The 14,478-nt window shown below is 35.7% G+C and overlaps 1 protein-coding gene across 2 annotated transcripts in view; it reads left to right on the top strand.

Moving 5' to 3' along the window:
* Positions 1 to 14,478, top strand: part of FAR1 (fatty acyl-CoA reductase 1) — a 107,285-nt gene that overhangs the window by 49,118 nt on the left and 43,689 nt on the right. For both annotated transcript variants that reach the window (XM_007497136.3, XM_001367749.5), the window contains exon 2: positions 11,401 to 11,596. In XM_007497136.3, coding sequence (XP_007497198.2) covers positions 11,408 to 11,596 — 189 coding nt within the window. In that variant the 5' untranslated portion in view covers positions 11,401 to 11,407. The remainder of the gene's footprint in view (positions 1 to 11,400; positions 11,597 to 14,478) is intronic.

Genomic DNA, 14,478 nt, shown 5'->3' with positions numbered 1-14,478 from the left:
TAATTATTACATTGTGGTCATATTCCTATCATAGGATCACAGATTTAGAGCTTTTTCTATGGGAAAATTAAGTCCAGAGAGATTTAATGCTTTTTTAACACCACATTTAGCTAGTGTATTTGTGATGTGTTGATTTGCTTATTTTTATCTTAACTTCTGACTTTGACCAGCTAGAATTATAGATTTTGCTTTAACTCCTTATAGCTACTTGTATAGTGAGTACTCGATTATGATTTGAGATTGACTTACTAATACTAAAATAGACTCCATATTCTAACTTTCATTTGATTTGGTGTCTGTTGACCATCTATCTCTCTTAAAATATTTACTATTTCATTAGTCATTGTATATCTTAAGGGTTCAAAAAGTTAAGCCAAAATATATCTCTTGAAAATGGAGGCCAAGGCTTTGTAGATCAGGGCTTTAATCAGGCATATTATAATCAGTGACTTAGGGCAGGTTGTTAAAGCCACAAACTTAAAACAGATTATAACTATATCTGATTAAGTGAGAGAAAATATTTTAAATGATCACTGTTTCTTATATTAGAATAGTCCAGCTTATCATTTTAATTGAGGATGACAGATTTAAAAAATTTTCCTCTTGCATGTCTTCTGTGGTGGGTAACATGACCTTGACCTTATTGATAGTAGTAGCAAACTGTCTAGTTACTGTGTTTTCAAGTTGCTTTCCTAGTCTAAATCTGAATTGTCTTCTAAATCACATTCCTAGGGTAGGTGGAGTAGGCAGCTAGACTAGGGAAAGATATCAGCTGTTTGTTGGCCTTAGCATTTCTCTGTCAGTTCTGCAAATTACAAAAGAACCTGGGGAATCCCAGAAAGAGAAACTTAGTAGAATGTTATCCCAGGATATGATTTGAATGAGAAATATTCTAAACAGATCTAGGTTATGGATGACACTGTGGACAAAGCTTGAAATTGTGCATCCTGTGTTACTCCCCACAAGTGACTTCTAGCCTTTACTGGAAAATGTATGCTACTATTACATTATTATAAAATACATGCAAAGCAGATCTTTCTGAAATTCCAAATATGTGCTTATAAAAATAACATTTAAAATGTCCTTTGTGCCCTACATGTTGCCATTTAGGTAGTTAGCTATCCCTAGTCCTGGCTTTGGGGAAACCATGATGGTGGGAGCATGTGGGGGGAAAAAGGTAGTGGTAGGTTAATCCTTGTGTTCAGAGATAATATAGCTTTCAAAAAGAAATGACCGAGCTGACAGTCTGTGATAGAAAGTTATAAAGCCAAAATTTCACCTTAAATCTGTTTTGAATTTCTTTCAGATAAATCAATAAGGTCCGTTAGAATGGATCAGTGATGAGATCTCAGGGCTTAAATATAAAAACTACCCTGAAAGATGAAGAAGGACTGACTTGTCAGAAGAAGATTGAAAGTCTGAAGTTCAGGGATACCACATTAGGAAGGATATTTCTCATGCAAAAGGAAAACTGGGGAGCATCTGGGTTTGGAACTGAAATTGAGGAAATAGTATCACCCTAGTTAAATCTAGAAAGCCAGAGTTTGAGAAAGTCTTTTTTTTTTTAAACCCTTACCTTTCTTCTTAGAATCAATACTTTGTATTGGTTCTAAGGCAGATGGTATGGGCTAGGCAATGAGGGTTAAGTGACATGCCCAGGGTCACATACCTAGAAATTGTCTGAAGCCAGATTTGAGCCTAGGACCTCCTGTCTCTAGGCCTGGCTCTCAATCCACTGAGCCACCCACCTGCCCCCTGATAGTGTCTTGTCCAAGCAGGATGGGGCTTAGTCAAATCAGAAGACAAGATCGGCAATATTGTTCAGTCATGTGAGGGAAGGATGACTAAGAAAGATTAAGGCCTTTTTCCTCTTTATCAGGATTCTCAGAACTTTTTATATACATGTAAACTTTCCCCTCTAATATTTAATTCCTGTAGTACTTAGTAACCAAACCTTTAAAAATATTAGATTAGTTGTAACCCCATTTCCTCTCTCCCCTTTCTTCCTGGCAGATTAGGAGAGAAGGGGAAAGTTTGTATTCTCTCTGGTTATCTAAGTCCAGTAGTAAGGACTCAAGGTCAAGTAGAATGGTGGTAACAGAAGGCAAAGATGGACTTGGGGAGAGAAAGACCAGCAAATTGAGACTAAGACCTTGTGTCCTGTGTGAAAGAAAAAAATGCTCCTGTGGCATTGCCTTCTTTTTAGAAGAAAAATTTTAGTAGTCTTTTTTAGTGGTAGTTTACAAAAAGTTGGAGGTCTCTGGTTATGTTATATTGCTGATTTGATAACCAACTTAGTAATGCAGTAATATAGTTGTTGGTGCAATGGAAAGAGAAATTTTCTGTCACTGGGACCTGAATATAAATCTTGTCTCTGCTGAAAGTCAGCCTATCTGGGCCTCAGTTTTCTCCCTACAAAATGAGGAGAAATTGTACTAGATGACTTTGAAAGGTTACTTCCAGCTTTAGATCTGTGAACTTAATCCCACAGTTGTTTGGCCCCTGCAGATATCTGGTAAAACATTAAACACAGAAGCCAATAACTGAGAACTACAGAAAAAGAAGACTTATTTTGCCTGTAGCCGTGATATTTTGTGATTAGATGGTGACTATCAAAATGTGATGTCATTTCTACCAAAGTGCATGGAATGCCAGGAATAATTCAGCTTTCTGAGTCCAAATTTTGCCACAGACACTTATTAGCTATGTGACCCTGGGCAAGGCACTTTTGCTCTTTGCTTCAGTTTCCTCAACTGTAAAATGAGCCATAGTAGGAAATGGCAAACCATTTCTTTGCCAAGGCAAACATAGTAGCTATCCAGAAAGATGAAGAGAACTGGTTTTGCTGAAAGAGGGCTGAAGGTCTGAAGCTCAAGGGAGACCACATTAGGAGAGATCTTAAGATATCTTTGCCAAGAAAACCTCAAAAAGGATCAGGAAGAGTTGGACACGAGTGAAAAACAATTGAACAACAAAAGTTTCTACTTAGAACCAGAAGTTAAAGGATAATTTATAAAGAGTTGAAGTTGAAAAGTATCAGAGTAGTACCAAGAGAGGAAATATAACATGTTTTGAGTGATATTGAAAGGATTTGAGAAAGGCCTTAAAGGAGGAGGGTAGGAGAAAATCTGAGAATTATTCTTTGATTGAACAAGGGAAAGATGGAAAGGACATAGCTACAGTCAGTCATCAACTTTCACAGGTAGTATTTCTAGAAAAGTAAAAAATGTGAATCTTTGGAAATAGGTTATTAAGTTTCAGTGACCACTAAAAAGTTTAATCTTTTGTGGCTGACAGCAACTTGCAGACTTTCCTGACGCAAAATTTATCCTACATCTTTACTTTCTCTCACTAGTCTGCATTAATGACTTTGCACTCTTGGGTTTATATAACCCTAGGGACTTGTGATATGCTGTGAATATATATTTGCAACACAAAACTTGAGTTTTAAAGGCAAACAATGAAAATATGCATTGAATGCACAGTGAGCTTTTTGTACCAGGATACTGCACCAGACCAGTGAAGCACCTAGTAGGATAGCGGCTCCACAAATTTGAGTATATTGCACCTCTAATTTTTTTTCTCTCTCTCTCTACTTTGCATAGTCACATGTCAAAAGTGAAAATAAAGTTACTAATAAAATCGCTGAATTGCTTGTAGGTGAATGTTGAGGATTGACTGCATATGCCCTGCAATTTGGAAAAAGATCAGTCTTTTTGCCTGAATTTTTGTAGATGTGATCCTGTGACCAGATACTATACAAGTCAAAAATTCATGAATTAATGAGTTAGTGAAAATTTTTAAAAATGAGTTCATGACCATATAAGTCTAATTCTAAGAAGAAAGAAAAGGAGACATCTAAAAAAACCAGACTCTAAAATGCAACTCAACAAATATTATTAATTTTTATTTATTATTTAATAATGTTTAAATAGTATTAAACATTAAATAAAAATCTTTAAAAATAATTAAATATTGTGTGAACAAGATGCTTTGGGCATGCAGTGACCAAAACAGAAACAGTCCTAGCCTTGTGTTTGGGAAGACATAATTTAAACAAATAAATTACAAAGTATAGACAAAGTGATTTTTTTTTTACCTTTACCTTCTGTATTTTAATTGATACTACATATTGATATTTGTTCTAAGACAGGCAATTGGGATTAAGTTATTTTCTCAAATGCTTTCTGCTTAGTGTGAAATAGATTACATTATAATTGTAGGTTATCAATTGTTAGTAATAGAAATTATACTTAGCTAAGTTTATAGACATTAGGAGATAATACAGTTACATATTCAAAAATGCTGTTGAAATTGTTGGAATTGTTTAAAATTGTTACATGAGTTGTTATGTCAAAACCATGTTTGTGTAACTTTTAACAGCAGCCTCTTTTTTACTATCACTTCTATCTCCATGTACCAAACTACATGCGTTATAGGCCTGGCTTCATAATTCTCTCCTAACCATGTATGAATATTTAGGTTTGATTCCTGATTTAATAGCCTGTTGCATTTCCTCTAAATCTGTTGCCTGTTGTGTGGATTTTAGCTTACAATGAGAACAGCAAATGGAATTTTGCTTTCTGTATCTAGCTTGTGTGGTTTTATTGTTTACTTCATATTTCTTTTACAGAAAACAGTCTTTGATCAGGTGTCCTTTCTTATGGCAGAAAAAGCATTGTCTAGTTTCTCTCTGCACTGTTTTTTGTTTTTAAGTAGGTTTTGTGTATGTCCTAATAGTATTTAGTTTCTTTATTCAATCTCATTTCTTAAGTTTTTCTCTGTTACCTCTAATTTTTCTTTTAAATCTTGCATTTGTTTACTTTGCTCTGAATAACTTTCATGAAGGTAACTGGCAGTTTCATGTAATTCAATCAGACTCACAGAATCATACTTTGGGAAGTAATGTTTAAAAATTTTTTTCAAGTGAGGTGTGCATCCCTTAAAAAACTGTCTTCTCACATGACTAGTAGATTCCTCACTATTTGCCTCTAAACCCATAATTGATTCAGCCATTTCAGAGAGATGATCTATGAATGAAGCTGGATGTTTCCCTGTATTTTACATAAGTTTATCAAATCTTGCCCATGCATTAGGCTTCAAACAGCAGAGCTTTATAGCTTGAAGCAAGTCTTCCCTACATTTCCTCAAGTAGGTCATGCTTGTGGGATTTGCAAAATCAAGGTCTTCCCTTTGCTCCTCTGTGGGCCAACTAGTCAAGTTGTTTTCTGACTTGGCCTTCTCAATGAATTGGCGATGCTCATGGGGACTAAACAATTCCTACAAGAGAAATTCTACATCTTGGAAATCTGGATCAAAGATCCCTGAAAGCATGCCTGAGTCCTTTCTGCGTCTTACAGAGTTGATCGATAAAATTTGGAACCCGTTTCTTCAATGAATCAAACTCCTGGGTTGTAAACTGTCTATGCACTTTTGAATGTAGCACACCAGCTGTACTTGATAATTTAGTGACATCTTTTAGAGGAAAAATTTTTTCAGGTTCACTATCAGACTTAGTGTCCTTGTCACTGTCATTTCCCTTTGCATTAACCTTTGTTTTCTTTGCCTTTCTCTCTTTATCTGGCCACTGTTCTTGTCCTTAATCTGGTCTAGCCCATTTTCTTTGATAAATTCCTGAAACATGTTCTTAATAACATTTTCCAAGTTAGTATCCACCACCATTATTTGTGCAGTCTGTTTGGGGATCACAAATCTAAAGATATTCTTCAAATAAGTCAGAATCTGAATGGCTGTCATGGAGATAATATACACTTGAGTTATAATGTGCCAAAGGACAGTTTCTTTTTGGAATGGCCATTGTAGTATGAACATCGTGGTGTTGCCCAGGTATTCCACCAAATCTATTATCATGGTTATCATTTTACTATAGATGATGTTAATAGACCCAAAATCCAGTAATGGCTGCCAGCACAACAGTTCCACAGAGCACTTGCTTAAACATTTTTTCTGCTGTTTCTTAGGGATTGTAAAGTTGTCTTATAGGGGTGCCAATCTGTAATAGATGGTATTTGGAGAGTATATTTTGATGGTATACTAGATAACTAATGGATCAGGTAGTTATCTTCTTTTTGCCTACCCTCCTTCCTCTATACCTCCCTTCCTCCCTCTTCCAGTCTCTTTTCCTCCCTTCAGTTTTCCCTTCCCCCTTCTTCTTCAGTCTCGTTCTAAGTCTCTCAGGGTGAGCTATGATGTTTCAGAGGAAATATTATTTTCTCTTTATCTCTTGGGGAAGACAGGAAAGATGGAGGATAAGGTAAGAGGGGTGGGATTTCCCTCTTTTCTATAGTGAATCTTAGGTTGGAGGATATTGAGAGAAATGGCAATTCAGTCTAGTGACTGAAACAGAGTCAGTCAGAGAGAGATATATGGACTATTGTCCTTCTTCTTCTGCCTTCAAATCAGCTAGGTCACCTCCAACTTGATTATCCCAAGTCCCAGAGATAAACCCTTTCCTCCTTCAGTGTCATTACCATCAGCCCCAAAGACCTCAGAAGTCACTCATGGCTTGGCTTGGCTCCAAACTGCTTTTCTGGTAACATTCCAAATGGAATTTTCCTTTGATTGACAGCTGATCAATCTCCAGCTTCTTGTCTTTTGCATGCATGCTTCTTCCACAAGTGTTGGAGGCCAGATTCGAGCCCACATCTCCCAATTCCAAGCCTGGCTTTCTGTCTACTGAGCCATCTAGCTGCCCCTGGCAAAATACTTTCAAAAAGAGAGAGGGTATCCATAACTTGAAGGAATCAAGAACTGTCTGACATGGGAGGTAGCACATAAATTGAGTGGAAACTAGGAATTATGGGAGGGGGTACTATCTAGAAATGGGAGATGAGCAAATACTTTATTTAGCTTAGTAGACCTGGAGACCTAAAATGAAACACTGTATGTGTTGAATAACTAATAGGCCAATTTGACTGGAATGGAAAATGTATAAAGATAGTGATAAAAAAAAACAAAAAACTTAAAGCTGGTTGGGCATCAGATTGTAGAGAAGTCAAATTAGGTTGAGGTTTTGGGGGAAGGGAGGGGTTCTCCCTGTAGACATTATGGAACTGCTAAAAATGTTTGATTAGGGGGTGACATGGTCATATCTGTGTTTAAGGAATATCAATTTGATAGTAAGGATAGATTGAACAGGGAAGAGATTGGAGATAAGGGAGACCAATTAGGAGGCAAGTACAATAGTAGTTCACAAGGGGAGATGACAGCATGAACCAGAATATAGAAAGGGACAAGATTTGAGAGATATTATAGAAGGGAAATATACAAAACTTGATAGCTGATGGGATATTGAAATTGATCAAGAGGGAAATATCAAAGATAACTCCAATACTGTGAAACTGGCTGCTATGGCAGTGCTATCAATAAAAATTGGGAAATATTGAGAAAAGGATAGGTCTTAGGGGAAACAAAATGATTTCAGTTTTCTAGCAGACAGTAGTTCAGAAAACTGATTAAGTCTGGACACTTTTAAAGGTGATTTCATTGGTATAGGACACTCATTCTACCAATGCAGATCTGTAATTATAGTAGTAGCTCTGTAATTTAGTTTTAGAGAGTTGCATGAAGCAGGAGAGATCACATGACTTATTCAGGGTCATACAGACAAACCATTTTGTATCAGAGGCATTTTTTGAACCCATGTCTTCCTGACCAGTTCTGTTCTTTATATCAGTTTGCCTGTATAAGACTTTAGTGTTTGGAAAGGTTGAGATGAGGCTTGGAAAAGATGCTAAGAACAAAAAAACAGTTTTCTTTTTAAGCTATGTTCACAGTAAGAGGGAACATACTGTTTAAACTGGAGAGGGAATAACAAGCACTCTAAAAATGGGGACTACAGTAAAATTGAAAATTTGTGAGGGGAGAAGAACATCATTTAGGTTGTTCTAAATGACTGTTGCTTGGTAGACAAATTATCTTGTGTGGTTCTGAAAAGGAATTGCAGATAGGATTGTAGATTCTATTATTGGTAATTTTAAATGAGTCAACTTTGAGAAATCAGTCACAAGGAAGAATACTGAATAGGGAGGACAGATGTTACATTCATAATTGAAAAGTTTAAATTCCGAAAACTATAGAATGTATGCTTGACATCAGTTTTTAGCATCATTCTACAATATTTTAACAGATGATCTAATGCACATGAAGACAATAATGTAATAATGATTAATAATAATTGATCAGTCCCCTGTGCTAATTTACGGGAAGGCATAGATAAAAGTCCCAAACATTGCCCAGATAAGGAGAAGTTATCCCCATTATTAGAGGAAACTCCCAAATTGATGGAATTTCTGATCCTTTGGAACCTTTAAAGACTTCAAAGTGTTTTGATTCACATTCTTATTTTTTTTATAACAGCTTTGTGAATTAGAACAAAAAATAACTTTATTTTAAGATGGCAAAATCATAGAATGTTGGAGCAAGAAGAACTCTCAGAATTCATTTTGTTCACTTCTCACCCTATTTTCGAGTTGAGGAAATTGGGGCTCAGTTCAAGGAATTTGCTCAAAGTAACAGAGTAGTGAGAAGGAGCTGAAATTAGTTGAGGATTCTATGATGCTTTTCTACAACTCCACATTCTATTTCTTGTTTCTAACTTGGAGTCAAAAATAGTTTAACCAAGAAAGAATAAATCATTATTTCCTTTTTACACAGTTAACTATGAAGTTGTTAGAGTAAAAGAATTCTATATTGTATAGAAGTTGCAGATAACACAGAACTAGGATAGGTCATTTCTCTGAAATTATTCAGGCTTAAAAATTAAGATGAAACATTCATGTGGTTTTTCTTTCTGCTGTCCCAGTCTTCTCTGAAGTCTTTCTATTCATTGATATTTAACAGAGCAATAATACTCCATTATAATAACATGTACTATAATTTGTTTAATTATTTCCCATTAGATGGGCTACTTTGAATATTTTGGTGTGTATGGTACTTTTCTGTTTTTGAATTTCTTGACTTATATTCTTAGTGGTGGCCTCTCTGGATCAAAGGATGTGGATGTTTTATTTATTTATTTTATTTTTTGTAGAATTTAAAAGATATTTTATTTTGCCATTTACATATAATAACAGATTTCCATATCCAAATTCCCTCCCTCCCTCTCTGTATTCCTTCTTTCTCCCCTCTTGGAGTTGGCAGTATGGGGTTATATGTGTATTATGATGCAAAATATTTCTACATTATTTATTTTTGTAAGAGAATAATAATATAAAACCAAAACCTCAAAAAAAAATTAACCTAAGTGAAGAATCACATGCTTTGAATGGCATTCTGTCCAACTTCTTTCTCTAAAGATGGATAGCATTCTTTGTCATAAGTCCCTCAGAACTGTCCTGGGTCATTGTACTGCTGAGTAGCTAAGCCTATCACAGGTGATCATTCCACAATACTGCTGTTACTGTGTTCTATGTTCTCTTGGTTCTACTTATTTCAGTCTGCATCAGTTCATGTAGGTCTTTCAAGCTCCTTCTGAAAACATCCTGTTTATCATTTTTTTTAAACCCTTACCTTCTGTCTTGGAATCAATACTGTGTATTGGTTCCAAGGCAGAAGAGTGGTAAGGGCTAGGCAATGAGGATTAAGTGACTTGCCCAGGGTCACACAGCTGGGAAGTGTCTGAGTTCAGATTTGAACCTAGGACCTCCTGTCTCTAGGCCTGGCTCTCAATCCACTGAGCCACCCAGCTGCCCCTTATAATTATTTTTAAATAAGTTTTGAGTGTCAGGATAGATGGACCTCCCCCTCATTGTACATTTTGTTGTTGTTGGGTTTTTTGTTTTTGTTTCTGTTTTTTTGGCATGGATTTCCCCCTCTATTATTTCCTCCTGGATTTTGTTTCTGTGTTAGATATCTTGTTGATTAATGAAGGTACTAATTGTCTCAGTCATTTCCTTGGATGAATCCTTAGTATTTTCTAAGTAAATCATCGTGTCATAAGAAAATAGCAATAATTTCTTTGCCAATATATACACCTTTAGTTTCTTTCCTGTTAGTGCTAATACTAGCATTTCTAGAACAGTGTCAAATAATAATGAGGAGAGACAGCACTCTTGCTTTACTACTATATTGATTGAAACAGCTTCCAGTGTTTTCCCATTACAGATAATAATAGTTTTGGCTTTAGATTTTTTTTATCATGTTAATAATAATTTATGTTAATAATAATTTAATAACAATAAACAAAAATAATTAAAAATTTATATATTTTTAATTTTTTTCTGTAAATGAGCACTGAACTTGAGCATGTTCTATTTGGTGTGTTATATTTTTGAGATAATAGTACTTGGAGTTCAAAACCCAATTCCGCTGCTTACTAATTGACTTTGTCCAAATTACTTAAGCACTGCCTCAGTTTTCTCATTTGTAAGCTGAGGGAATTGGACTAAATGGCTTCTAAGTTCCCTGACAGTTCTACGTTTCTGATCCTACGGCATAATGTTAGATTATAATACATATTTACATGTAATTATATTGAAAGATCTTTGCATTCCCTCATATAAATATCTCCTGGTTATAGAGTATAATTTTTATGACTTTATTATTATAATTTTTTACCCTCCAAACCCTTACCCTTCTATCTTTTTATCAATTTTAAGAAAGAAGAGCAGCAAGAGGTAGGCAGTTGGAGTTAAGTAACTTGCCTGGAGTCATACATGTCTAGGAGGTCCCATAAGGTATTGGGATTAAGTGACTTGTCCAGGGTTATATAGCTAGGAAATGTAGCCACCTTATACTTATTTAGCACCTACTGTGTCCTAGGCCCATGTTGGCGAGCCTATGGCATGCATGCCGGGGGGGGGGGGGGGGGCTGCTCCCCTCCCCCCCTTTGCATGCCTAAGGACATTTCTCACATGACATGCCCCTTTGCCCAGCAGCCCAATGGGAGCTCTCCCTTCCCTGTCTGTGGTAAAGTAGGGAGGCTCACATGCAGTGTGAGGGTTGCAGTTTGGGCACTTGGTCTCTAAAAGGTTCATAGGCACTGTGTCTTCAAGTTTTTGAAGTATTTTGAGGAAGAGCAATTAAAATTTTTCTGCTTGGCCTCAGAAGTTAGGTAGAAATTGTTGAGAAGGAGATTTCAAATTATAGAAAGAAAATTTTCCAAACAATTGAAATTGAATGGCTCGTCTCAGGTGGTATTGGGTGCTTTTTTGTTTGTTTTGTTTTGCTTTGAAGTCACAGCAGAGGCTAGATGACTCCTTATGGGTGGTATAAGTAGAGAATATGTCCCATCTTCCCAAATTCTTTGGACCTAGGACTTTCTCCACATTACCACCATGAGATATATGAGGTTCTTTTGTTTTAACATTCAGTTTTTATTATTTGGACAAATTCTTAGTAATAAAATAATTTTCTTTTATGTTACTTTCTGTTTCCTAGGGACAGAATGGTTTCGATTCCAGAATACTATGAAGGAAAGAATGTCCTGCTCACAGGTGCCACTGGTTTCCTGGGGAAGGTGCTTCTTGAAAAGTTACTTCGGTCTTGTCCTAAAGTGAATTCAGTGTATGTATTAGTGAGACAAAAAGCTGGCCAGACCCCACAAGAGCGTGTGGAAGAAGTGATTAGTGGCAAGGTAAGTCCAGAAAATGATCCGTAGAAAATACATATGACATAATATATGGTCAATAAGAATGTTTCTTTGAATGTTGGAGAAAGCTTTATGTAACTTGCCAGAACCCTTGAAACCTTTTATTATACAATAACTCTGTGCAATATCACTAAAATATTGGAAATAGGTTAAGTAGAAAAATTTCTAATCACTATTTTGAGTACATTTTTGTAATTAGAAAGTAAGTTTTTGTTTGGCAAGCACTGTAGATAATTTTAAAAATAGTGTTAGCAGTTTTTAAATATGGAATTTAAATATTTCAAAGACAGGTAACATAATTACAATGTATTTTTGGAGTACCTACTATACATAGTTAGCATTGTCAGTTACTTTATGTTCCTTTTGTTTGGAAGTATGTACCTCCTTTTTTTTTTTTTGAAGGTCATTGATGCCAATTCCCTGTGTGTCAGTTACTCTTTGAAAGTGTACAGTAATAACTTAATTTTCAAGCTGTCAGGTATCTGTTGATCTCAACCCTGCGGAAACATTGAAGAAATAGGAAGTTTAAAAAATTAAGTTACTATGAGCAATATGAAAATTGTCAAGAAATCTCACAAGAATTATAGAAGATATGAAGTGATGGTCAGTCATCTAATCTGAAGAAAGAAGTTATCGTTGTTGACAGGCATTAAACAAAGACTCACTAGTTCCTAAACTGAAATCCCAGAAAGAAAAGGGAAGACACAGAGGAGCGCAAAAGAAATAGAAAGACAGAGGGAAGGGAATGGAAAACAACAGAATTGTCATGATTTAATGCAGTTGAGGATAAATGGAGTTGAGATAGAGAATCAGAGACATTGAAAGTGGTAAAGAGGGACAGCAGAAATCAGCCTTGTTGGAGATAAACACTGATAGAATAATAAATAGTCTGGGGCCATTTATATAGTTTATAATTTTGGTGCTGTTAGTAAAAAAAAAGTTATATTATCAGGGGCAGCTACATTGCACAGTGGATAGAGAACCAGGCCTGGAGTCAGGAGGGCCTGGGTTCAAATGTGAATTCCGATATTTCCTAGCTGTGTGTCTCTGGACAAGTCACTTAACCCCAATTGCCTAGCCTTTGCCTTCTGCTTAGATTGTTACTAGGAAAGAAGGTAAGAATTTTTTTTAAGTTACATTATATTTACTATACTCTATTTGCCAAGATATTTTGGAAGAATCTTAGGTTAAATAAAAGTTTCATCACTAATATATTGTTTAAATTATGTGGGAAAAATTCTTAAATCCAGAGCACATGCATCCCTAAGGATGATTGATCTTAAAGTGTTCTAATTCTTTTAGGCATCTAGGGGGCCATTTTTTTTTCAGTGCTACAGAAGCCTGAAAGATGTAAATTTCTCCACCCCACTCTCCATCCCCACAACAACCCTCCAAAATAGTCTTCACTTACTCTTAGAAAATAGTTTTTGATTACCAATTTCTTTTCTTGGTAACTTTTAAAACAGAAAATATAACTCTTCAATTAAAAGCCTTTATTTGGGACAAAAACAACAACCACCCATAGTAGAATGTTTTGCCAATACTTTTTGCAATCTATGAAATTTGGTAGACTTGTAATGCTTTTCCCTGTGCCCATCCTCTTCTTTGCTTTGGGCAAATTGAAACTCCCACAATATTATATAGTGAGTGCCACAAGACCAGCAGCATAAGAGTAGTTGTGCAATCTTTTGCTTTGGCTGATTTATAAAAGAAAGGAAAGTTGATTTGTATTCTAAGTTGGTACCATTATTGTCTGACCTTTTTGCCATTTAGGGTTGTCCTCATTTACATAGTTTTAGTAATAGTATATGTTTCTCTTTTGGTTGTGCTTGATTCATTGTACATGCATAAGGAAGTGTGAAACAGAAAATGCTTATCTTTTCTTTTATTAGGCCTACTACCATCTGAAATAGGAAATAACATTGGTCTCATTTTTTAAAAAGTACCACTTGCTTGATGAGAACAAAAGAATTCCAGATTAATGTATAATTGTATTCATTATCACATAATATTTAAAAATGCTTTTACTTCATTCCTAGATTTAAAAAACAACTTACTTATATTGTCAAAAGTTTTAATATTGATTAATGTTTTAATCAGTTCTGTAATTTGCCCTTGAACTTCATGTTCCCCTTCCTCCCTTAATCACATTCTTTAATAATTATAGCTTACTTCAAGCTGGAAAGGCTGCTTTAAGAAAGTATTTTGTAAATCAGTACCCTATGTAAATGTGAATCTTTAGTGCTATTTTTTAATCTTATGATCTCCAGAGTACTTCCTGTATAGCCACACCAATTTCTTTAGAAGCCTTTTTCATTTCTTCTTTGTGGGTGAAATAGGGAGGTAAACTGAGAGAAAACAAAGTTCAAAGTCCCTCAGTTTCTCCTGGCCAGCTCAACTCTCAAATAGACCATCAACTCAAAAGCCAAGTTTCTCCTTCTTGTCAACTTCAACTGTCCAAAGCCAGAGAACCCCCAAAACCAAGTCAGCCCCACCAGGGTCTTTCAGCCAAGTTCTTCAACCTCCAGGGAGAGAGTGAGTCCAAGTCAAGTCCCCTCCCCCTCTCAGCTCAACTGCCAACTCCTGGGAACATTCCATTTTGGAAACTCCTTCTTTTGATTGACAGATAGGTTTCCATTTTCTTGCATCTTGGTTTACAAGTTCTCTCTCTCCCCATGCCTCTACCACATTGGTTTATTCTTTAAAATATTATCTGTTTCATTTTCTGAGACTCATAAGCATTTTGTATTTAGGTTCAAATCCCTAATTTCATTGAATATATTTTTCTATGAGAAATGGCCAACAGATGGAGTGTCTTGTTTGTGGAATAACTAGGAAGCCATTGTCATTGGATTGGGGAGTAAGGT

This window comes from Monodelphis domestica, chromosome 6, assembly GCF_027887165.1.
Source record: "Monodelphis domestica isolate mMonDom1 chromosome 6, mMonDom1.pri, whole genome shotgun sequence".
Classification (NCBI taxonomy): domain Eukaryota; kingdom Metazoa; phylum Chordata; class Mammalia; order Didelphimorphia; family Didelphidae; genus Monodelphis; species Monodelphis domestica.
Note: the sequence above shows the minus strand (reverse complement) of the source record. Positions and strands in the feature narration are given on the sequence as shown.